At 40.4% G+C, this 24,303-nt stretch overlaps 1 protein-coding gene across 16 annotated transcripts in view; it reads left to right on the forward strand.

Moving 5' to 3' along the window:
- Positions 1 to 14,408: 14,408 nt before the first annotated feature.
- The window catches only part of SLC4A7 (solute carrier family 4 member 7), a 99,770-nt gene continuing 89,875 nt past the window's right edge, over positions 14,409 to 24,303 (forward strand). For 10 of the 16 annotated variants that reach the window (XM_019745267.3, XM_019745253.3, XM_019745257.3 and 7 more), the window contains exon 1: positions 14,556 to 14,756. In XM_019745267.3, the coding sequence (XP_019600826.3) occupies positions 14,697 to 14,756 (60 nt within the window). In that variant the 5' untranslated portion in view covers positions 14,556 to 14,696. Of the gene's footprint in view, positions 14,757 to 15,107; positions 15,333 to 24,303 lie in introns of all 16 variants that reach the window. The other 6 variants (XM_019745259.3, XM_074312736.2, XM_019745246.3 and 3 more) reach the window with 4 other exon arrangements.

Consider the following 24,303-nt stretch of genomic DNA (forward strand, 5'->3'; position numbering starts at 1 on the left):
ACTCAATGCAGGCTTCAGCCTGCTCTGTTTGATACATCTGGTCCCCACGTACCAGATGAATATTTAAATGAATTCTACACACCTCAGTCTTTGGTTCCTAGGTCTTTCTCACCCCAGTGCGAGCCCCTGTAGTTATCTAGTACCCTCCCATACACCCCCAAACTGCCCTCTGCTTCCTCTCCTTTGATCTTGACTGCTCTCCCTATTAAACTTCCCACGTTTTGGAACATTTCGTTTTTCCACTGCAACTTAAGTGATTTTACACAACACAGGTCTGATCAAGTCACTCTCTGTCTTAAATCCCTCTAAATGGCTCCCCATTGTCCTCAGAAGATGTTGGAACTCCCTAACATCATGGGGAAGGTCCCCACTCCCCACTTGCCAGACCTGAAATGTGTGTTCTCGCTCTAGCCAGCCTCTTTATGTCCTGGAATGCGCAGTGCTCTCCACCCGCAGTTGTTTGAATGCTGGGTCCTCTGTCTGCACGCTGCCTCTGGTTCTATTCTTCTTATACATTAGTATGTCTCACTTAGCAGTCTCTGTATTTGGGAATCCTTCCTTGACCCTGGGACTGAAGCTACTAGGCTCTGCCTGTTCATATCATCGCTCTTAAACACTGCAGGGTAATTTCCTTTTTCCTTGTCTGCTCTCCTTGTTAGACAAAAATGGTTCATGGAGCAGGCACTGTCTGTTCTTGTTCACTGAGGGTCTGGCACACCGGAGGTTCTCCCTAGGGCCACCATCATGAACACTTGGGAGGGAGCTGTGCATTTGGGGTTTAATGCTTGTCAGCTGCTGTCTTGAACTTCTTAATGATTTGTCCTTGGATTTAGGTTTTGTAAGTGAAGTTCAGTGGAACAATGGAGCATGCACCAGAGCTTGGAGCCTAGCCTCGTTGGGATGCTTCTCTACCTCCACCCAGTAACCACCATGGCCCTCCCTCCACCATTCCCCTCCACCACCCACCCTGCTTCAGTGCAGGAGCAGGGATGGATTGGGCCTGGGGGAGGGATAGGTCAGGTTCTTGTGTCCATTTGTGGAGTTCTGCACAGAGTCTGAAGTGTGTGTGTGTGAGGGTCTGCACTCTCTCTGCGGTGCCCGAGGGGGTACAGTGCTGGGTAACAAATAAAAAACACAATGACAGGTTGAGAAGGGGACACATAAGAAAGGAAAATACCTTTTTCCTGCTTTTTGAACAAGGCACCCTGCATTGTCGTTTTGTACTGGGCCTCACAAGTTTTGTAGCTACCCCTGGCTCTCAATGAATATTTGTTGAGTAGATGAATCAAAGAAATTTGATGAACCAATACATGTTTCTTCAAAGTAGTCACCTATGGAGTGTTATTTCCTAAAACGTTGTTGGAACTTTTTATTAAGAAGTCAAACATTTGTTCAAAAAATATTTTTTGAGCACTTACTGTGGACCAGGTTCTGGTGTATAGCAGTGAACTACTCAGGTAAGGCTGTGGACAATATTTATCCTTAGAATTGCTCTGGGGTGGATTTACTTTTTTAAAGAAGTCAAAAATTTCTGGGAACCACATCTGGTGAATAAAGTGGACCATAAAATGAAATAATCTCAATAATAGCGCTTGGGACTAAAATAAACTTTATAACTATGGAACGAGAAATTAAAGATATTGGGTTCCTTATGTGAGTAAACTGGTGCTAAAGATAATTTCCAAATATAAGTTCCAAAGACATTTTGAAATACTTTTAGTAAATGAAGAGTATCCCAAGTGACTACCTTAAAGCAGAAAATACAATTTAAATACAGATGTTCTGGAGTAAAACATTTTTTTAAGAAAGCATTTTTTTATACTTTCTATTTTTTGTTTGTTTTTGTTTTCCTCCAACATTACTTTTTAATCTAATTTCATACACAAAAGGAAACTGCAGCTGGTCAGAATGTGGTTATTAGTAATAACCTGCTTATGATCATACTGTTTCTATAATCTCCACCAAGATTTAGAGCTTCTAAATGACAATTTTGTTTATAATTTTTGGAACCCTGTGATAACCTATTTATACACTACCTCTCCTATTGATATTTCTATAGGTATTTATTTACAATACCTATCTATTAGCTGTGTTATCATAAAGTCTTTGTGCCTCAGTTTCCTGATTGATTGGATTATAGTAAGGATGAAATGAATTAACTATGCAAAGTCCTTAGAATACTACTTGGCACGTGGTAAATGCCACAGAATAATTTTATTTATAATAATTATTATTATCTGGCCCTATGCCTCTAGGCTGAGGTAGGCAAACTTTTTCTCTAGTAGGCCAGATAGTAGATATTTAAGCCTTTACGTGTCAGATGACCTCTAAGTACTCAAGTCTGTTGTAGTGCCAACATCAGCCTTTGGCCACATATAAATGAATGGGTATGACTGTGTTCCGATAAACCGTTATTTATAAAAATAGGTAGTTGGTCAGATTTGGCCCATGGGCAGTTCATTTGCTGACCATCTACGCCTTTCTTATGGGGTTAAGTGCGAATGGCTGGTGAAAGCTTAGCCTGGTATCAAAAGAGTGGAGCAAGAGCGACCTCAGTTCATCTGAAGCTCAGGTCACAGTAGGAACAGGCTTCTAGGGATATGATATCCCAAAGGGAAGGCAGAAGTGGCATCTCCATGGACAGTGCAGCTGGGGCTGGTGGAGGTGGTAGAGCAAGTATGCTACAACTGGAGAACTCCATGTATTTCATTCTCCAGAATTAGTTTTGTCCTGGCAAATTGATTCAGAAGCACTTTATAAACACCTGCTCGGTACCTATGTATGCAAAGGAACACTGTACTTTCACAGTAGGCCTGTTGGATAGTCTCTGTACCTACCCAAGTGCTTTATGGAACCAGTTAATATTCAGTAGCCATCTCTAATCTTTTAAAAACTAGAGAAAAGTGTTTTGGGTGGGGGGTGTTGAAGGCCTCAGAGTTCTATACCATTCTTTGCCTTTATAGTTCTTGGTGAGCCTAAATATTCAGGAAAGTGGAACCCTATTCAGTTACACCGGCCCTTGACTTGCTTGGCAATCGCTTCCTTCAGAGTGACCTCAAAGGAGCCAGGAAGTTATTATTATTATTATTATTTTCATATCAGATTAGCATGCAATATGTTTGCCTAAGTAATAGATATTATCTAGATAGATATGTAGATATGGACAGGATGTTTGTTTTTTTCTGAGAATTTGATGTCTTAATGTGCCTGGCAGTTAGCATGCCCTCTTTTGCAATACTCTTCCAGTTTTGCATGCACACCCTCCTTGAGATAGCAAAAGGTCCCTGCCAGAGTATAACATATTCCCCATTCAAAGTGTGTTTGCCAGAAGCGGGCTTTTTCTTATAATTTAACTCTGGATGATTCAGACTTAAATTGGGCTCTTGTTAGATACAACAAAAGGAATTTTGATTCATTGATTGATTGAGTCAAGAAATATTTACTCAGCTTCTAATCATATATGCCAGATACTACACTGGTCCATGGAGGTGCAAAAATAAATAAACACCCTCTCTGTTCTCATAGAACTGATAGGTAGTAGAGGCAGACATTAAACAAGTCATCAAACAGGTAAGGACAGCATACAATTAGAACTAGCAAGAAGTGCTAGAAAGGAAATGAAAGTTTATAATAATGTTTTTCAAACTTGCTGGTCATAAGAATCATCTAGGGACTTTGTTAAAATTATGCATTCCTTGGCCCCATCCCAAGTCTGCTGAATCATAATCTGTAGCAAAATCCATATATTTCAAAAGTACCCCAGACAATTCTTACGAACAAGCAAATTTAAGAAACCCTGGTCCAACAGAATTTAAAACAAAGACAAAAACTCTAGCTTCCAATCAGGCAGTAATTTTAGAAGAGTTCATTTCAAGGAAGGGTTATTTGGCAGGTCTTTGAAGACTTGTTATAATAATTGGCAGAAAACTTTCAATTCAAATTTGTGTTTGCTGATGCTGATGACCTATGGACTTCAATGCCACCTTTATGAAACCTTCGTTCTGTTGCTAGGCAATGGGCCACTCTACCAAATGGGTTTAGTTTCCTAAACATGAGACCTTCAGAAACTCCTGCAGGTTTCTTTCTCTTTGTTAAAAAAAAAGAAAAAAAAAAAGAAATGTGTGTGTGTGTGTGTGTGTGTGTGTGTGTGTGTATACATATTTTTTCTAATCTAGAAAAGAAGCCTTGAGATATTTAACAACTTAACATTCCTCTCATTTTGGACCCCCACAGCTTACTCAACAGACTTCATGGCAGGCTTTAGTTTAATCCATTCTGTTTTTGATTTGAAGTGGTACCTCTTAACAGGTTATGAAGAGCCTTATGTTGTAATTACACTGTTTAGTTTTAGTGACTTTTAATGTGTTTGGCTTCTTTAAAGTGGTATTTAACTTTGAAATATTACTATTGTAAAACATCATAAAATTTTCCATTGGTATTTTAGTCTATTTTGTCTTAAAAATAATGTTTACAGATTTTTTCCTCAATATAAAAGTAATTTATTCATTGTAGAAATTTGTAGCAACCTCTAAAGAATAAAATGTTAAAATTAGCTGTAATCCTATTACCCAGCACTAACAACTGTTAACATTTTCACCTTTTCCTTCTAATCATTTGTTTGTTAATTTTAAATATATTTCTTTCATAGATAGATTGTAACAAGGATTATACTCTATATCAAATTTTCATCCAGATCTTTTTATAAAACTTGACACCATGAGCATTTTCCATTAAAATTTAGCATATCTTTTTGATGAGTACATTGTATACCATCATATGGATATGCAATCATTAATTTAGTAATTTTTTTGATGCTTCAATTTTAGATGGGTTTTCATTTTTCACTTTTATACACAACATTGGCACAAATCCCTGTGTATATAAATCTATGTCCATATCTATGACACAGAAGATAGTCCTAGACATAAAATTACTGGGTTAAAGGACATGTTCCTCTTTGAGATTGTTAATACACGTTGTCAAATTGCTTTTCAGAAAGATTATACCAATTTAGGCCCAGAAAAGTATCTTTAGAGGGAGAGACTAGAAATTATTCTTGACTAGAGGGATCCACTGGGACCAATAAGCACTAGGAAATAGATGTGATTTATGGATGCACCAATTAGCCTCCTTTTGTTCTGTGGTCCTAGACTTGTATTCCTAACTCTGACAATATATTTTCACAAGTGAATATCATAGGTTGGACATTTAAAGAGCCATGTCAACGGAAGCCTGCCATTGCACTGCTGTCTTAAAGAACACGTGTTACTGATAGTGAGTAATCATACCATCTTTCTATACAAAGGGCACCTTATGACTGGAACCATGGTCTGTATCTCTACTCATAAGTAAGCAGTATTGTTAGTTGGCATTTAAAGGGGAAACACAGCCAGTGAGTCATTGATGGATAATAATGCTAGTATTTACTCCATTTGCAGGGGATATATTCTCAGTCCTCAAATGGAAACTATTCCAAATTCATAGTGCTTTTTCTGGTTAATTGTTTTAAAGCAAAGATGAAATACTGGTGCTTGTAGCTTCATATTTTGTAAAATATCTTTTTCATCTTTTCCTCCCCACTCTCAACTTTCAATGGTGCATAATGTCTTAGTGACCTCAGCCAGGAAAAACAAGTAAAAGGAAAGCTTACCACTTCTCAGTCCTAGTTGACTCTAAGTTACAGGGACACACTTATTATATTTCAGTGCAGTTGTCACATGGGCCAGTGAAATGTGATGAACTTGCTATTCCCACCAAATGAATCAGTTGGTATGAGGAAGAAACCATAATTTATTTGAATAGACGAGGGCTTATGTTTCTTGTTTGTGTGTGTGTGTGTGTGTGTGTGTGTGTGTGTGTGTGTGTGTGTATGTATGAGAGACAAAGACAGAGAAAAGAAAGTAGATGTACTGTTTCACATACAAGCACATGTTATACCATATACATGGCTTCTGGCTTCAAGCATTGAAGATTACAGGTCTCTAGGATGCATATAGAGCATTTGGAAGCACCCCAAGTGCTTATATTTACACTTGATCTGATTTCTCTCCACTCTCTTTTGGCAACTCATTACTATGCTGAGTTTAGCAAAGCTACAGAACAAGAGACCCCCTGCAGACTGACCATGGATGGGAATGAACCCCAAATCACAGATAGCTGTTTTTAAGAGAGATGTTTAAGGGAGAGCATGGGTGTGGGACAGGAAAAGAAGCTGGAAGACAGAAGCTGAATGCTGCTTCTAGAACAGGAGGAGAGAGTCTCTACACCGAAGGAGGTCTAGAAAGTAGAATCCCCCAGGGCTGCCTATAGTTAGAGTAGGTACAGCCTCCATTTTGTCAAGTATTTTCTTATCTGTTACTTTAGTTGGCCCTTGCAACATCTTTTACATAAACAGAACATGTCTGCAGTCCTTTATGTGAACTCTTAGGGCCAGGTAGTTTAGATTTCAGAATTTTTCAGAATTTAGAGAAGTGATACAACGTATATTACGTATGCTAGGAAACACCCTCAGCAAGGTCTAGGACAACATCTTGTTATCAGATATATTCATATTTTGGTAATTAGACATACTCGTATGGATAGTCACAATAGGAGATAAAGACAATAAACAGCCTCATGTCAGTTTAGGTTAGGTTTTTGCAGCCAAAAGAGTTCTAAAAAAACATTAGTTTTTCAGAGATTTATGGATTTTGCAATTGAGGATAAGGGATTATTGCCTCAATTATCCTCATTTGACAGACTAGGAAACGGAAGTCCATCAGCATTAACCGACATGTCCAAGGTCATGCAGAACCTAAGTCTCCTTTTTCCTGTCAGTTTTATGTTATCTTACGTAATCAAAATGGGATGATTATGAATGTTCCAAGATGACCCACACCAATCCAAGTCCTTATTTAATATCCATGCATGGTAACACTTTGTTTTGGGAATTTTGATTCCATGGCAAGAAATGTTTTCTTCCATCTCGACCTCCCTAAATTCTAGTATGTCTTTGTGTTTCTCAAAATGGGACGTTGGGATTTTAGATGTCCCCATTTGGTTCAGATGAGCTCTTTTTCAAAATACATTGTAGTTTCAGTCATGGACCTGGTGGAAGGGATCATTTTCATAAAAGGAGTGTTTGTTAAAATTTAACTATATGTAAAGAGTGGTCCTGAGAAGAGAAGAAAAAAAAAATGATCAAGAAGGATCTTTCAGTGTTATCCCAAGTACTAAGAGGAACAGTCTTTGGAGAGCAACCAAAACATAAACCACACCCAGGTGTATGCAGGTGGACTCTGACTTTTAAAGAACACTGCCTAAGTCAAAACAATCTTTAAAATAACTTTGCTGGTACAACTCGAAGCACACTATTCTGTACTCACTTGCCACTTGTTACTCAACAGTAGATTACAGAATTCCAGCCAATGCCTGAGCAAATTACATAGTCAATGACTTTTAATTGACTCAGAAAAAATCAGCATTGTTAAAGAAACAACGAGCTGAGTGTTAGCCAGTCTAGAATTCAGTTGCAAGACCCTTCCTAACTTGCTGTGTTATTTGACCATGATGGTGCTTAGCCTTTTGTTTCAATAATTGTAGTTCCTTATGGATATATATATATATATATATATATATATATATATATGCATGCATAAAAGAATTCAGAAACAGACACACAAATAGTTTTGTATGTATTAATAAAAAGCCAAAATAAATAAAAAAGAATCAATTGAAGCTCTAAAATTAATATTCTATTAAGGATGCTGTGATATACTCTTTAAATCACAATATAGACCTAATGTATAATCATAAATATGTAAAATAAGGTTGATGAAAAAACAATCCACGAATCCCAGATTGTAAAATGTGTGTGTATATAATGTAGTACATATGTTTCTTTTCTGTTTTATGTTGTTTGTTGGGGTACTATGTACATGCATGTTACATAAAACTCATCCTTTCTAGTGTACTGAGTTTTGACTAATGCATACATACAGTTGTGTAACTACCATCATGATCAAGAAATACAACCCTTTCGTCACTCCCAAAAGTTCCCTCATGTGCCTTTGTATTCAATACCCAATACCCACCCCTAAAACCTGGCAACCATTGATTTCTTGTCTGTTTCTTTTGCTTTTCTCGAGAATGTCATATAATTGGAATCAGACAGAATGTAACCTTTTGAGGCTGGCTTCTTTCACTTTAACAAAATTCATTTTTGGATTCATCTATATTGTTGGTATGTATTGTTGTTGGTAGCTTTTTTCTTTTTGTTGTAAACTGGTATTCCATTATATGGATATGCCACAGTTTATCTATTCACTCTGATATAACTGTGACTCTTATTTATTCATATTTCTCATTAAAGGACATTACCATTGTTTCTAGTTCAGCCATTATTGAAAGTTACTATAAATATTTGTGTATAGGATTTTTTCTGTGAATATAGTTTCATTTCTCTTGGGTAAATACTCAGAAGTAGGACTTTATTTCTTTCTCTAACATCACTCCATTAATTTATCACATTTAATGACATTGTATCTGTACAAACAGAAATGGGGAATGACTGATACAATTATCTTTGAAACTTAAACCAAAGAAAGTACTTTGCCTAAATTGGTATTGCAAGATGATGTTACATATTATTGGAATAATAAGAAAATGTATTTTACTTAAGTGTGATTATTGCCAGTTTTGTTTTTTCTATCACAAACATTTCAGAGAACATACCTGAACATATATGTACTCTACCCACTGGTTTTTATTAGGGAAAGCAGGTTAAAATGCTTTTATTTTTTTCCCCTATAGCACCAACTTGAACTGTATTCCTTAGGATTTTTTTTTCTTTCTTAATTATTAAGACTTTAGTTTTTGAAGCCAGTTTTAGGTTCACAGCAAAATTGAGGAGGAAGTGCCCACACGCACGCATTGCCACCCCCATTACCAACATCCCCCACTAGAGGAGTACATTTGTTACAATTGATGAACCTAAAATGACACATCATAATCGCTCAAAATCCATAGTTTACACATGGTTTACTCGTGGTGTTGTGTATACTGTGGGCTTAGACAAATATATATGACATATATCCATCATTATGGTTTCACACAGAGTATTTTCAAAGTCCTAAAAAATCCTTGTGCTCACCTATTCATCCCTCTACCCCCACCAGTTCCTGGCAACCATTAATCTTTTACTGTGTTCATAATTCTGTTTTTCCAGAATGTCAATAGTTGTAATCACACATTATATAGCCTTTTCAGATTGGCTTCTTTCACTTAGTAATATGCGTTTAAGGTTTGTCAGTGTCTTTTCATGGCTTTATAGCTCATTTCTTTTTAGTGCTGAATAATATTCCATTGTCTGGATGTATCGCAGTTTATTTGATCACCTACTAAAGGACGTTTTGGTTGTTTCCAAGTTTTGGCAATTATAAAGCTGCTACAAATATCTGTGTGTGCAGGTTTGTGTGTGGACACTACTTTTCAACTCCTCTGGAGAAATACCAAGGACTGTAATTGCTGGATTGTATGGTAAGAGTATGTTTTTTGTAAGCACCTGCCAAACTGTATTTTAAAGTGGCTGTGGCATCTTGCATTCCCACCAGCAGTGAATGAGCGTTCCTGTTGCTCCACGTACTCACCAGCATTTGGTGGTGTCAGTGTTTCAGATATTGGCCATTCTATTAGGTGTGTAGTGGTATCTCATTGTTGTTTTAATTTGCATTTCCTTGATGACATGTGATATAGAACATTTTTTTCATATGCTTAACTCCCACCTGTATATCTTTTTTGGTCTTTGACCCACTTCCCCCCCCTTCCTCTTCTTCCCTTCCCCCCCCTTCCTCTTCTTCCCTTCCCCCCACTCCTGTTCAAGCCATTGTTTCTCAGTCTAGTTGTGTAGGACACAGCTCCCTGGCCCATGCTGGTATTATGAACCTTGCACTCTCCCCCCCATGCCCCCACCCGCTGAGGCTGTTGGTCGCCATTCGGCAACTCACAGAAGCTCATGCTGGCCACTGGCTGCTCATGGCGGCACACGATAGCCCATGGCAGCACATGGTAGCCCATGGCATCGCACAGCAGCCCATGGCAGCTCACACCAACCTCCAGCTGCTCATGGCAGCCCAGCTCCAGGGAGAGTTGTTGTTCACAATCTTAGCTGTAGAGGGCACAGCTCACTGGCCCATGTGGGAATGGAACCCGCTACCTCAGTGTTAGGAGCACAGCGCTCCAACCACCTGAGCCACCGGGCAGCCAACCTCCTTTTTAAACTGTTTTTTTCTTATTGAGAGTTCTAAGAGTTCTTTATATATTTTATATAACAACTTTTTATCACATGTGTCATTTGCAAATAATCTTTCCCTTAAAATGCTTTTTAAGTCTTTAAGGGGAAGTGTCCCTATCAAGGAAGAGGTACCCAGAGGAATGATGGTGATGTTACTGTTACATTGTAGATTAACTGAATATGTATACATAGACTCACTGTCATATTTAGCTTGATCTTAGTGATCTATATCCTTTTTTTCCCCTCTTCTCTGGATGACTCCTTGAGTAATAATGGCCCCTCAATGTCTCCCTGGGAGGATCCTGGCCTAGGGATTTTGTTGCTTCAGTAGAGACAAAAACATTTCTTGACTATGTACCACTAGCTCAGAGCTCAGCTTTCAGTTCCAGATATGTTTATTCTTAATCTCCAGCTGGATAGCCCTGAGGACATCCAATTCAACCTGTCCATGGACATGGGGTCGTCTTTCATTGTTCTTTCTGCAGCTTCTATATCTAAGGAGTCACTATGTTCTATTAATTTTACTTCCAAACTATCTCTTATATCTGACTTACGTTTTCCATTTCCTCTATCATTACCTTAGTCCATGCTTCATAGCCCAGGGCCATCCAATGGAAATATAATGTAAGCCACATATGTAATTTAAAAGTTTTTAGTAGCCACATTAAAAAAACGTAAAAAGAAATAAGTGAAATTCATTTTAATAATGTTTATTTAACCCAATATATCAAAATTTTATCATTTCAACATGTAATTTATGTAAGATTAACGAGATTACATTCTCTCTGTGTGTGTCAAATCTTTTAAACTTGCAGCACCTCTCAATTAAAATTAGCCATATTTCAAGTGCTTCATAGTCAACATAGAGCAGCGCAGTTTGGAAATATCTCCTTGTTCTTGGCATTTCTCCTTTCCATTCTATCTTTCACATAGTTGAATCTATTATATAGTCACATCACTTCCCTGCTTAATACCCTCTGATGGTGGGTCTGCAATTGTACGAGTATGTAGAAAAGAGTTCAATTATCTCAGCTTTCACTCATTCGTTCTATATTTTTTTAAGTGGCCACCAAGACTAGGAACTCCAGAATGTCCCCTGTGACAAGGCAGATATATATAGTCCTTGCACCTGAGGAGTTTTCATTCTAATGGAAATATAAGTGCCTCAGGAACCTGGTATACAAGGCTCTTCCTTTTTTATGAGCTTGAGCCTACCTTTGTCCCACCTCATGGTGTCTCAATCAGATAAAAATAAAACATATAATGAGTATTTGCTATCTGTTAGGTAGTATGCTTGGTAATCTCCTTTAATCTTTATTTGCAAAGCCATCAGGAGACTACCACTAATATCCCCAATTTACACTTTCAAAGAGTCTGGCAAGGGGAGGTAATTTGCCTAAAGGCACAAAAACTAGCAGCAAGGCAATTAGCCCCAGGCAGTTTGCCTCCAGAGGGGGTGGGGAGAATACGTCACCATTGGGCAACCCTGCTTCTTCACATCAATACCATCGATCTTGCTATTACCTCTGCCTATAATGCCCCTCGTCCCATCCCCCCCTCGCATTTCATGAAATTATACTATTTTCATTCATGACTCAGTTTAAATCCACTCTTTCTCTGTGGCTTTTTCAAACACTTTCATGTACATCCTTTTCCCACAGGTGGCAACTCCCCATTCCCTCCCACCTCTGGCAAAAACTACCCCATTCTCTTTCACTGAGATTCCCGCAGCTGTATTAGAGCTGTACACATTGCTTTGTTGGCATTTGTTTATATATCAGTGCCTTCCACTTAGAACTCTATGAAATCAGAGACAAGGTCTTTTGTTTGCTTATTGTTGTTTTCTCTTTTAAAAATTTTTTCTGTTGGCTTTGTTTACAGAAATAAAGGGTGACACTTTTTTCAATCCTTTTCCTTTTGTCTTTTACTCATTGAGGCAGCCTGGTGCTCTTGTAAACACTATTCCAAGGATTTTAGTTTTCGTTATAGCATCAGATAATTGGGAACATTTAAATTTTGGCTCTGACTAAGAAAAGGCCATGAAGAAATTGTCAAAGGATCCTCTGCTAAAGGTTAAGGATGGTTCCAGGCTTTTCAAAATGACAAAGAAACTGCTATTTGTCTTTACAAAATATGCCCTGACTCATGAAGAACTGCTGGGGGAAGATTATTGCCTTCCAGGATAAAGATCTTGCCAAGAGGTTGTATCCAAGTCCCTGCTAGTATTTCCTAGTGTTCCAGAAACCCAGGAAGTGTCCTGAATTTGGGATACAGCTAAATGTCAATTTTAGGTGCTACAAGTTCACTGTCAGTGAACTTAGGTTCACATTCTCCTTTGTTTAGCAAATGTTTCCCAGCTACATTTTGGATGGATATTTAAAATACTTAAGAGAACAATTTGCCTTTCAGCACCTTGGAACATTTTATAGCCATCTCCATTTCCATGAAAGCAATATTAACACATTATCTTCTTTACTCACTACAACCTTCAATTCACCTCAGGATGAACTCTGGCTGAGCCTGAATTAAGTGGGCAATTGAGAGTAATAAATTCTATAATTCAGATTTTTGCATTATTTTTCTAGCAGCTGGAATGATTTGAGGAGTGTGGAAAAAGTGCATGGCAACACAGAAGTTACTCAAAAAATAACTGTGGACTAAATAAACCAAGGGCTTATTTTTCTCCTTTTGCAAAATGAATTAAGAGAAACTCATTTGCTAGCATGGTCTCCCAAGCATATATTTTCAATCCTTCTTGAAATTGACTACTTAGCTCTTTCGACTCTGGCACCAAAAGGTCTTGGCTCCTACTTTGTTCCTGTTCCTACTCTGGCCACATCCTCAGCTGTCACCCAGAATGCTCTTAGGTCCTAAAGGATGTTGGCCTTTTCTTCCCTTTTCCTATTGGTCAACTCTCTTTAATGAGGCATTAGAATAGTACAATAGAGCAGTTCCAGTAACTAAGACCTAAAACCAATTATCTGTGTATCTGCGTGAGCTTCAGCTTCCTCATCTGTAAAACAGAGATAATAAAACATATTTTGTAGGGTTGTGAGGATTAGAGATGAAGCATGTTTGCGAAATGTCAGTCTCTAACTGTAGGCCTCTTTACATGGTAGCTATTTTATAACAGAAGTACATCTGCTCTTATATTAATATAAGAGAATAATGTGTGCCAGTCTCGAAGTAACTCAGAGAAATTGAGAACAAAAGGGGACTAGGACCCAAACCAGGAACGAGTCACCCAGCAGTCTTAACTATTTCTGACAAAGGCTTTACTAATATCCTGTTGGAGATAAATAGGACCCAGTAATACCAGGTCCTTCCATAGCCCTGATTTAGCTCTCAACTATTTTATTATCTTTTTTAAATACACAAGATAACTTTGTTACAATAATGCTATGTGTTAGGCACATTTATGGATAGAAATTCGCTTAATCCTTCAGTGGCCATGTGTGGCAGGTACCATCATCATCCCCAGTAGAGCTGTGAGTATGTGAGCGGAGCCCTAGAGGGTGGATTCAAGAGAGTGTGAGCCGGGTTGGCGCCCAGTCAGGGGGCAAGCACACGAGGATACCTGGATAGTAGTACTCCCTCTTTCACAGGCCCGGAGTTGGGGTTCATGCCTACCAACCTGAGGGGGAAAAAAAATTGCAGGAGTCCTGAAGACCCGTTAGTTAGTTCCTTTGGGGTCCCATGAGCGTCCTTGAAAAGGGTGGCGTCCTCCTTCCCTCTTGCCTTTAAAGATATTGGTTAGAAGCTAGGGGCGGTGGTGACCCCCACCCCACTTCCGAACCTCAGGGGAACCTCCGACCGGAAAAACGAGTTAGACATTCAGTTTCAGTCAGTTAGGATTTTACAAAGAGGGGCGGGGCCTCTAGAGGAGGCGGTGGAGGCAGGGGGTGGGGCTCGTGAGCGATTCTGCGAGCCGTCAATTGGCTGGGATCAATGCCCGTCCCGCCTCTCTCCCGCCCCACCTCCGGGTGGCCTCGCGGCCGGCCCCGCGGGCGCTCTGCGGAGGCTGGCGGTGCCAAACTGGCAGAGGGCGTGAAGCATGGAGGCGTGTCGGGGGGCGTGTCGGGGTGGGGCCAGGGCTGTGCGCCCGTCACGGCCTGCGGCCCCGCCCCCGGACCCCTATGTTACTCCCTCCTCCTCCTCCGCCTCGTCCGGGAGCTCGCTCAGTTCCCACTCCACGTTCCAAGCTGTGGCCTCGCTGTCCTGCGAGAGGCAGCCCCGCGGCTCGTGCGCGGACACGTACGCCCCTCATCTCGCGCACCCGGATCTCCCCACGCGCGCGCATCTCGCGCACGGACACGTTCGTTTCTCCTCGCGCGCTCGTGCCTCGGCGGCGGCGGCGGCGGCAGCGGCGGCAGGCAGATCGCGCAGGGCAGCACCGTAGCGGCCGCGGCGGGCTGGCCAGCTGGCCATGGAGGCAGATGGGGCCGGCGAGCAGATGAGACCGCTACTCACCCGGGTAACGAGCAGGGTGAGGGCGCCACGAGCCGCCGGGCTCCACGGCTGGGGGCGCGGAGCGAGGCAGACAAAGGCGGGGGCGCGGCGGGCGTCGCGGTCCAGCTACCTGGTCCGGGACCCGGTGCCCTTTCACCGCCCCGCGGCCGGCGCGCCTCGCCATCCCCTTTGTGTGGCTGCCCAGGGCGCGGGTGCGAGGGGGCGGGCGGCCGTGGCGCCGAGGAGGCCCGAGTTGGGGCGGCGGGCAGCGCGCCACGCGCATCCTCGCCACCCTCATGCTCTGCACAGCTGGGGCGAGACGCCGGCACCCCCGCAGGGCCCGCCCGTCCGCCCGTGACCCCGACCATCTCTTCCTTTCTCTCCGCAGCGCTCGCCCCCCTTATCGCTGGGCGTTCTCCCCGGCCGGGGTCTCAGTTCCGGTTGCCTTGGCGCTGGGGTTCAGATAAGCCCCTCGAAAACCCATCTTCCTTCTCCCTATAAAGAGAAGCACACGGCTCCACCTGTCTCTAGCTCCAGGCAGTGGTGAAGAGCTGGGGTGAATCTTTCCCCTTCTTTCCTGTCTCCCCACCCGGTCCGCGCTGTGCTTTGTTCGGTGAGTTCTTCGGCCGCGTGGACGAGCGGCGTTCCTTCGAGGCCAAGGCTTCTAGTCGCTGCTGACTGTCTGGCCCGCCTCCTCCTCTTTTGGCGAGAACCCGAGTATCCTCCTGCCGCAGGCCAAGTAGAAAGAGGAAGGTGTCCGGAGCCTCCTTGCTGCTCCTTTCCATCAGCCTAGTAAAATCGCGTTTCCCGGTGAGGCTGGCTTTGGCCTCAGGGTTAGACGGGAGTGCGGTGGGCTTTCACAAGGCCGATGTTCCCATTTGGGATGCTGGACCGGCAGCCCCTGCTCAAGAAACGGACTTCCTGCTTTCATGTAGACTACATGTGCCCCCACAGTTGTGATTCTCTTCTTCCTTCGTAGTTCCTGACTCAAAGGGCATGGAGGTGTTATAAATTTTCCGACTTCCAATTCTTACTCTATGACCAGCAAAAGAGGGAGGTTGCAGTGAAAATTTTCCAGTGTTTCACAACTAACAGGAAAATTGCTTTTCACGTGTGTTTAGTAGAGGTTTCCTTAACAACTCCTAACCCCCCCCAATCTTTTTTAAGATTATTCTAAGGCCCTGGAAAGTAGTCATTAATTAGTTCAGTATTTTCACTTACAAATTCTTGAAACATGGAGAAAAACTGAGTCTCCAGACAGTGAAGTCATTTAGCAGTGGTTTTTGGGAAGATCATTCGTAGTAATAGTAATGGAATACTGGAAACTCGTCCTAAGGAATCTTCTGTAATTGTGTGCCCTTTGAATAAACTGTTCTGGGTGTGTTTTTTAGCACCTTCTCTAATTGTGTGTGTCAAATAGTGTTGTTTGCTCTTAAATTTATTTGCAAATATTCAATTTAGAGCTCTAAAGAGCATCCAAGTGTTTGTAAAGCTGGACAGAAACAATATCTCAGATATTGCCAACTTAGCTAGCAAAGAAGCATAGAATAATGCCATTGCCTTTCAAATCATTCATTTATTCATTGTAGTAACACTTAGAACCTATTCTGTAGAACTCCACCGAGACAGAACCACCTCTCCTCTAATAGTACTTACTTTCAAATCACAGAAATTATCAAACACTGTTATTCATGGCATGGCAGGGAAGCACTTTGGAAGGGTACACCTCCTAAATCTGGGAAAATAAGACTTGGCTACAGTAAACATACAAATCAGTAAAAAAGTAAAAAATAAAACTCAAATATAATAAGCTGTTATACAGTCAAAAAATAGGATGAGAGAACAGGGAAAACTGTTGGTTAAAGCAGTAGAGAATACTAACTTGAAAACTGGGAAGAGAGGACTATTTTCAGTGACAGTTAAATCTTTCCTCACTGATTTTTTCCCTGGTAAATGGAAGATTATGCTACTCATCAGTCATAACTTCTTTAACTCCAGCCAACTTCTTAGCTTAGCCAAAAAAGTAGAATGCAATTCATAAAACACTATTCGTAGATATGTAATTATGCAAAAGTTTTGGAATAAATTGGTGGCAGTTTATATTGTTCTGAAATTGGAGCCCATCTGTTTCATAATTAGACTCAAAGGTTTCTTTCCTCCTAAAATTCTCTAATTTTCATTGATCATGGTTTTGAGATAGAGAGAAAAGTTATTTATCTTTACAAAAATGCAATTTTTGTTTGCTTTTGTTACAAAAACTCATCCCTGTAGGCCTCAGAATAGATTTGAACTGTCATTATTTTTCTGGAAAGGTAAAATCCTGTTACAACAAATAAATAGCACTGTTTAGAAGGTTTCCAAATTTTAGCAAATGTTCTTTCTTTTAAGCAGTACATGATTTAACACATTTCTGTTACCACTGAAATTTTGGGTTTGTTCCGTAATTTTGCTATATACTTTCATTCATTTTATGGGTATTATGTATCAGGTGGCAGGCACAAGGTTATGGGCAAACAAGGTACACAGAATCCTCACCTCACTGAGTTTATTTTGGCGTGTGTAGCGAACACAAAGATAACATTTGCATTATTGCTAATTGGATCTGTGAGCTCCAGTTAAAACATTTCCATAAGTCTGTTAAAAAGACTGAAAAAAAGTAGTCATTAGGATTAAAGATACTAACAACCCAGTGTGAGTTCACTGGTGATTGGCAAGTAGGAGGTTTTTTTGTTAGGTCTGTAAGTATTCTCTTTGGGGATCTGTGGTTAGGTATTGATAGCTCTAGAGATAATATGGACCCCAGGCATAATGTCAGGATTTTTGTTACCTTTGTGCTTTATAATTGGTATCTCTGGGCCACAGTTCCTGGAGTTGTAATAAAGGGAGAGACAGCAAATCTGTTATTTGTGCAAATGAAACTGTAGAACAATTGAGTTGGATTGAAGAATTGTTTGGTAATTGAGACTGGGAAGTACCCAGGTTTTCTTCTAAGAGAGCTTAGGGTATGAAAATTAGAGTATTCTGTTACACTAGACTTCTGTTACTTGAGTAGGTTCAAATCGAAAGCCAAAGTAACCTGGTGTTGGAGGAACCTGGTATATTATTTTAGTGGTATGTGGTGTGCTAACCAATACAGTCTAAAACCTTGGTAGTTAACACGTGTCAACATCCTGTAATGGGTTGTTTTTCTCCCTCTTTCCTTCCCTTCTTACTGAATTTTACCACAAATATGATCTTAAAGTGGATAGGATCTGCAACTGACAAAATGGGCCATTTATGTAAAGGAACATACATATGATTCATAGGGTTACTGTTACAGCTTAGTCAGTGTGGCTTTTGATTAACTACTATAGTTTTATCTTATTGATTATAGATTCTTCTAGTTGTTACTTTTAATGCATACTGTATCTTCAGTTTTGCAGTGTGTATCAGTAATAAAGTGTTTAGATATCTAAAAGTTCAGTTAGTCAACCCCCACCCCCCTTTTGAAGAGAGAATTTTTGATCCTATAAAAAACAGGTAGCTATTCCAACATTCTAGCTTATAAGGAAGCTTGCCTCTGCTTTTGTTTAGCAGACAATACTGTGTATTTTGTTTAGTGGTACACATTGAATTTTACAACCTGGGGAAATTTAGGATTATTTGAATTGTAATGATAATAAACCATGAAGAGGTCTGTGGTTGGCATATTGTTACGGTGTTTGGAAATACCGCTGTTAATAGTCTTCCCGGGGAAGAGAGCTAGCAGACTGGATTGCTAGATTTCTAAATTAGTGACTCTGCTTCCATGGGCTGGACATTTTTAAGTGAATGCTGTGAGAGTGGCCAAATACTTTTTCAGTGCAGCCTAGGAAGATAATGTGATTATGGCATAGATTAGCATTTTTATCTGAAGCTGATAAGCCAATACAGAAAGGTTCTAGCATGGCTATTTTAAGCAGACTTTCAAGAATTTCCTCCAAAAAGAATATTTTTAAATATTTTGATTTTTCTTAAGCCAAAGTTTGGATTTTAGTAAGTTCATTTAAGCAGTTTTTTTGTTTTGACGATAGTCAAGTCATTGGTAAAGCACAATTCACATTTCATAATGAAATAGAAAAGATGCTTTACTATTTTAAATATCCTTTTTCATTTGTAGAGAATGTTATGTGGACTGGTGTCATTTGGTTCTCATTCTGTTCACATGTCAGACAGTATAGAATTGTCCTCTCTATCTGGATTCCAGGACTGTATTGCTTCTTCTTTTTTTTTTGTCAGATTGCCTGATTTGGAGAAGCTGTTGAGTTATATATCATCTCTGATTAGAAACTTGGGAAGTAGATATACCTTTGAAAATGGATTAACAGAGCAAAATGCCTATACGCTATTTTATTATAGAAAGGAATGTGGAATGGTTTCTCAAAAGAGCAAGAGCTTGAGAAGGGAAAAGATGATACTTATAATCTTTTTTTCTCATAATTTGCCATAACATATACAGTTGAGCTTCAACAATACAGGGGAAAGGCATGCCAACCTCTGCAGTCAAAAATTCCTGTACTACTTTTGACTCCCCCAAAACTTAACTCTGATATCCTGCTGTTCACCCGAAGACTTACCAGTAACATAAACAGTCGATTAACACATATTGTGTATGTTGTATGTATTACATACTGTATTCTTACAATAAAGTAAGCTAGAGAAAAGAAAATGTTATTAAGAGAATCATAAGGGTGATATTTATAGGACTGCACGTATTTATTGAGAACATCCATGTACAAGTGGACCTGCACAGTTCAAACTCGTGGTGTTGATCAACTGTAATTAACACTTGGTACTTTTGTGTGTGGTGTATGTTCTTTCATATACAGGATGTTTTCAGCTTAGTATCATCCTTTATTTTGGAAAAATACTGAAACTACTTAGGCAGAACCCCTCTTACCTGAGGAATTGATGTATTCAACCAAAAAGGAATAAGGCAGATTCATGGATAGTGGACTCTCTTCTTATGGAGTTCATGGTAACGTTGGAGATGTTTTTGTTAAAAACAATCCTCTTAAGAAATACATTTTCCCCCCCTTCTTCCGCATCCGCCCCTCCCCCCCCACTCCAGTTCAAGCCATTGTTTCTTGATCTAGTTGTGTAGGACACAGCTCCCGGGCCCATGCTGGTGGTGTTATGAGCCTTATGCTCCCGTGGGCTGAGGCAGTTCTGGTGCCTGTTGTCGGTCGGCTGCTCACGGCAGCTCACAGCAGCTTTCGCCGGCTGCCGGCCACTCACGCTGGCTGCCAGCCGCTCCTGGCAGCAATAGCAGCCCATGGCCGCTCACGCTGGCTGCCAGCCGCTCCTGGCAGCACACAGCAGCCCATGGCCGCTCATGCTGGCTGCTGGCTGCTCCTGGCAGCACATGGTGGCCCACAGCAGCACAGCAGCCCAGGTGGACCTCCGGCTGCTCAGGGCAGCCCAGCTCCAGGGAGACTGTTGTTCACAATCTTAGCTGTAGAGGGCGCAGCTCACTGGCCCATGTGGGAATGGAACCCTCGACCTCCGTGTTAGGAGCACGGTGCTCCAACCTCCTGAGCCATTGGGCTGGCCCAAGAAATACATTTTTGATAAGACTTTAAATTAGAAATTTCCATTCTGTTATACTTTGGCCACTGGGATAGTATCTTGATCTACAAAATATCTTTTTCAAAATTTTTGTACTTTTTAATATTTAATATATGTGTGGGTGGGCTTATTGGGGGGAGGAAGTGTTAGGGAAGGGAGGAAAGGAGGGCGTTAAACGACTGTGTTTGTCTGAGTTACAACAGGATGCCCCTTTAGCAGCAGACTCAAACTTTACCACAAGGTTTGATGAGAGGAGCCTGGGCTGGGCCTTACCCCCACTGGCCTGCTGTCCTTTGAATGCCCTTGTATAGGTAGAGTACCACCCCAAATCAGATATGGTAGACCTGCGTGTTTCACTGTTCAATTTAATGCCTCTTTCCTCATCATTTCGTCTGCGAGACTATAATCACGCTTGGGGATTTTTTGATCTACATTTAAAAGTCCCAGAATTTTTATATCTTTCCCCTGGGCATTCACATTGTCACATTCAAATTTGCAGCAGAATTATATTTCTAGTAGATACTGCTGTCTAGTGTGAAACGTATTGGATTTTAAAACTCCTGGATGCTAAGATTTTATTTTGTGTAAGATCAGTAAAATACCAACTTTCTTAATCCTGTAAAAATCTAATTTATTTATTTAAAATGAGAGGCACCTGTATAAAAATCATACTACAAGCCTGTGTAACAGTTCCCACAGTTGTTTAATAGAATTTGCTTTGCTTGATATCATTAATTGCTAAATAATGATCCCTTTGAGTATGATTTATTTGCTTTGTACCATGCTCTGCTGTTTTTTTCATTAGCTTTGTATGAAAAGTCCTTTGGGTTTTATCCTAGCTTTTGGAGTATTACTATTGCCATAGATAATATAGCACTGTCTATTTAAAATTGCTTTTAAAATAGATATGACCATGGGGACAGTGGATGGGCCTTAGGGTCCAGAATCCCCAGAAACTGAAAAATTTTATGCTTGTATACATCCTTTCTAGAAGAGGATCAAGTAGCTTTACATTCAGATCTCATAGGGGTTTATAATTAAACAAACAACTAACTAAGTAAGGAATGCCTAGTCCAAAAATCAGCTCAGCTTGCTTTCATGTCTTCCTTAAAAGTTCATAATCTTATATTTTACTTAAATAGATGACAGTACTGATCACATCCACCCAAGTATTTGCTAAAGTTTGTTCTGCAGAATACTATGTCTGTAGGAGGTTTTGCCATAGAACCATTCTGTAGCTAAATACATTTGGGAAATGTTACACACTATACTTTTTGGAGATTCACAATGCATAACTTTATATTACAAGCTCTGAGAAATGCTATAATAATTACATTAAACTTTGATGGGGAGAGAATGCAGTCATGTGAGGTGGAAATTTCTGATGGTTCTTAGAAATTATGAACAGTAGGTCACAAGTATGTTGTATTATCGTAAGTTTCAGAAAGCGAATCCTGTGATGTTGCTAATTCACTTTGTTTCAGTAGCAGGGGAGATTTGAAAATGTTTCACTTAAGAAGATGCTTTGGAAGCAACCTGATAGGGCACTAGTTAAATAAATTATGGTATATCCACACGGTAGGATCCTGCAGCTATAAAAGAGGAATGAGGAAGATCTTTGTACTGAAGTGGAGAGATCTCTAGTTTAAATTGACGTAAAAAGGCAAGGTGTGGGACAGAGGGTGCCCTTTGGTGCCTTTTCCCTAAGGGGAGGAATAGGGAAGTATATTTGTATTTACTAGTATTTGTATAAATATACTGGAAAGATAAATTAAAAAACTAATAAAAACGGTTGCCATAGAGGGTGTGCGGGAACAGAAATTGAGACAGGAATGGGAGTAAAACTTCAGTGTATACCTTTCTATACAGTTTTGATTTTAGAACTGTGCAAACATACCTGTTCAGTAAAATAGAGGGATGATTTCTTACATTGCTTTATGTCATAGGTTTACGTATCCAGCTATATCCTGAGTGGTGTATTATTGTTGATATAGTCTAATATACTGTGAACTACTTAATTTTTTCATGTTATAAAGGTACCACATACATTCCAAAGTTATTAATACATACATGTCTTTTGGTAAAATCACATACTTCATGCCTAATTATATTGAATGCACGAGTCCATTGGAAATTTGGAGTTTGCATGCTGCTGATTACCTGATCCTCACTTTCAACTCCTTTCTATGCAGGGATTTAGATTAGTGAGGAATAAATAGAAGGCAGGTGCGGAAGAGACTGCGAATGCTGCTGTTGTAAATGAAATGCCTGAGGCACAAGGAAATAACTGCTTGGCACATGTTTGCCCCCCCCCCCCACGTCTTCCTCCCCCTCCCCACTCCGGTTCAAGCCGTTGTTTATGTCTAGTTGTGTAGGACACAGCTCCTTGGCCCATGCTGGTGTTATTATGAGCCTTGCGCTCCGCCTCCCCCCCCCCCCCCCCCCCCCCCCCCCGCCACTGAGGCAGTCGGTCGCTAGTTGTTGGTGGGCTGCTCACGGTGGCTGCTGGTCACTCATGGCAGCACACGGCAGCTCGTGCTGGCTGCCTGCCACTCGCGCTGGCCACCAGCCGTGAGCCGGCACACGGTAGCCCTCGGCAGCCCACGCCAACCTCCGGCTGCTCACGGCAGCCCAGCTCCAGGGAGAGCTGTTATTCATAATCTTAGCTGTAGAGGGTGCAGCTCACTGGCCCATGTGGGAATCGAACCCACGACCTCCGCGCTAGGAGCATGGCGCTCCAACTACCTAAGCCACTGGGCCCGCCCTGGTATATGTTTTTAAACTTAGAGTTTTCCTTTGTCATTTTTATATTTACCATTGATTGAGGATAATCACTACTAAAAAATTATCCAGGTCAATTACAATTAATTGTTGAGATTGCAGTGGCACAGTTGCAGGGGGCATTCACTATTCGCATTGTTTTTCTGGTTTTGCTCCAGAAGGCACCATTTACCTTTAGAACAGTGTAACTGGTTTCTCCTGGAGTTGTGCAACATTGCATTACTGTGGGAAGGCATAACTGTGACTGCAGATTTCTCATGTCATTATAGAAATAATGTGAAATTTCCATCCCTACATTTAAAAATATCAGTTAAAAATAAGACTAAAGGAACGATTCCCATTAAACCAGTCATTAGAAGCCAGTACTTGGAAAACATAATCGTGTTTTTCCGCTCTTGAAAGTCATTTGTATATTTATATTTGGGTGTAAACCTCAGTGGTATTCTGAGACTTTATAGCACCTCAAATGAAATAATGACCATAACACTGGGAGGGAAAAAGAATGTCATGTTTCTTACATTGATGTGAATCACTAATTTAGGATGTAGGGTTTTGTCCTTTGCTGGGGGGAAGTTAATGAAGAACAGGTAACTAACTTCTTAGAGAAAGCCTGCTTTGGGCCATGCATTTTATTAGGCATCGTTTAAGCACTTATTATTCTTGTTACAGATGCAAACTCATGGGCAGAGAGGTTTTCTAAAATTTCCCAGGCCATACAGTTAGTAAACGGCTAAGTTGAGATTTGAACCCATGGTGGGTGCCAAATAACTGCTCATCCCTTCATCTTCCATTTCTAATTCTTCTGGAGGAATCAAAGATCCTGTTGTCAATACCATTCAACATTAAGCCTATCAGATAATTTTGTTTGTCTGATATTTAAAAGCTCTATTTGCCTCAGACAATTGAGTTAACTATAGTTTTCTATATTTAAAAACTTTCGCGAATTTGTTGCTAATATTATAGAAATTAAATATTTCAGTGAAATTTGCCTCTTTGCCTCCAGATTCTCTGAGAGCTGGGATAGAATTTTTCTGGATTATTGGTAAATTTTCGATTACATCTATTCTAAAGTTTAATACATAGAAAGCATTCAGTGAATACTCATTCAGTGAATAAACGTTAGCATATCATGAACTCGTAAGATCGAAGTTGAATATGCTTCTAGTTAATTATTTAATCAGTCAATTAATAAGTTATATAGTATTTATTTGCGATGT

This window comes from Rhinolophus sinicus, chromosome 5 (genome assembly GCF_057876585.1).
Source record: "Rhinolophus sinicus isolate RSI-liver-muscle chromosome 5, RSI-T2T, whole genome shotgun sequence".
In the NCBI taxonomy this organism is placed as follows: Eukaryota; Metazoa; Chordata; class Mammalia; order Chiroptera; family Rhinolophidae; genus Rhinolophus; species Rhinolophus sinicus.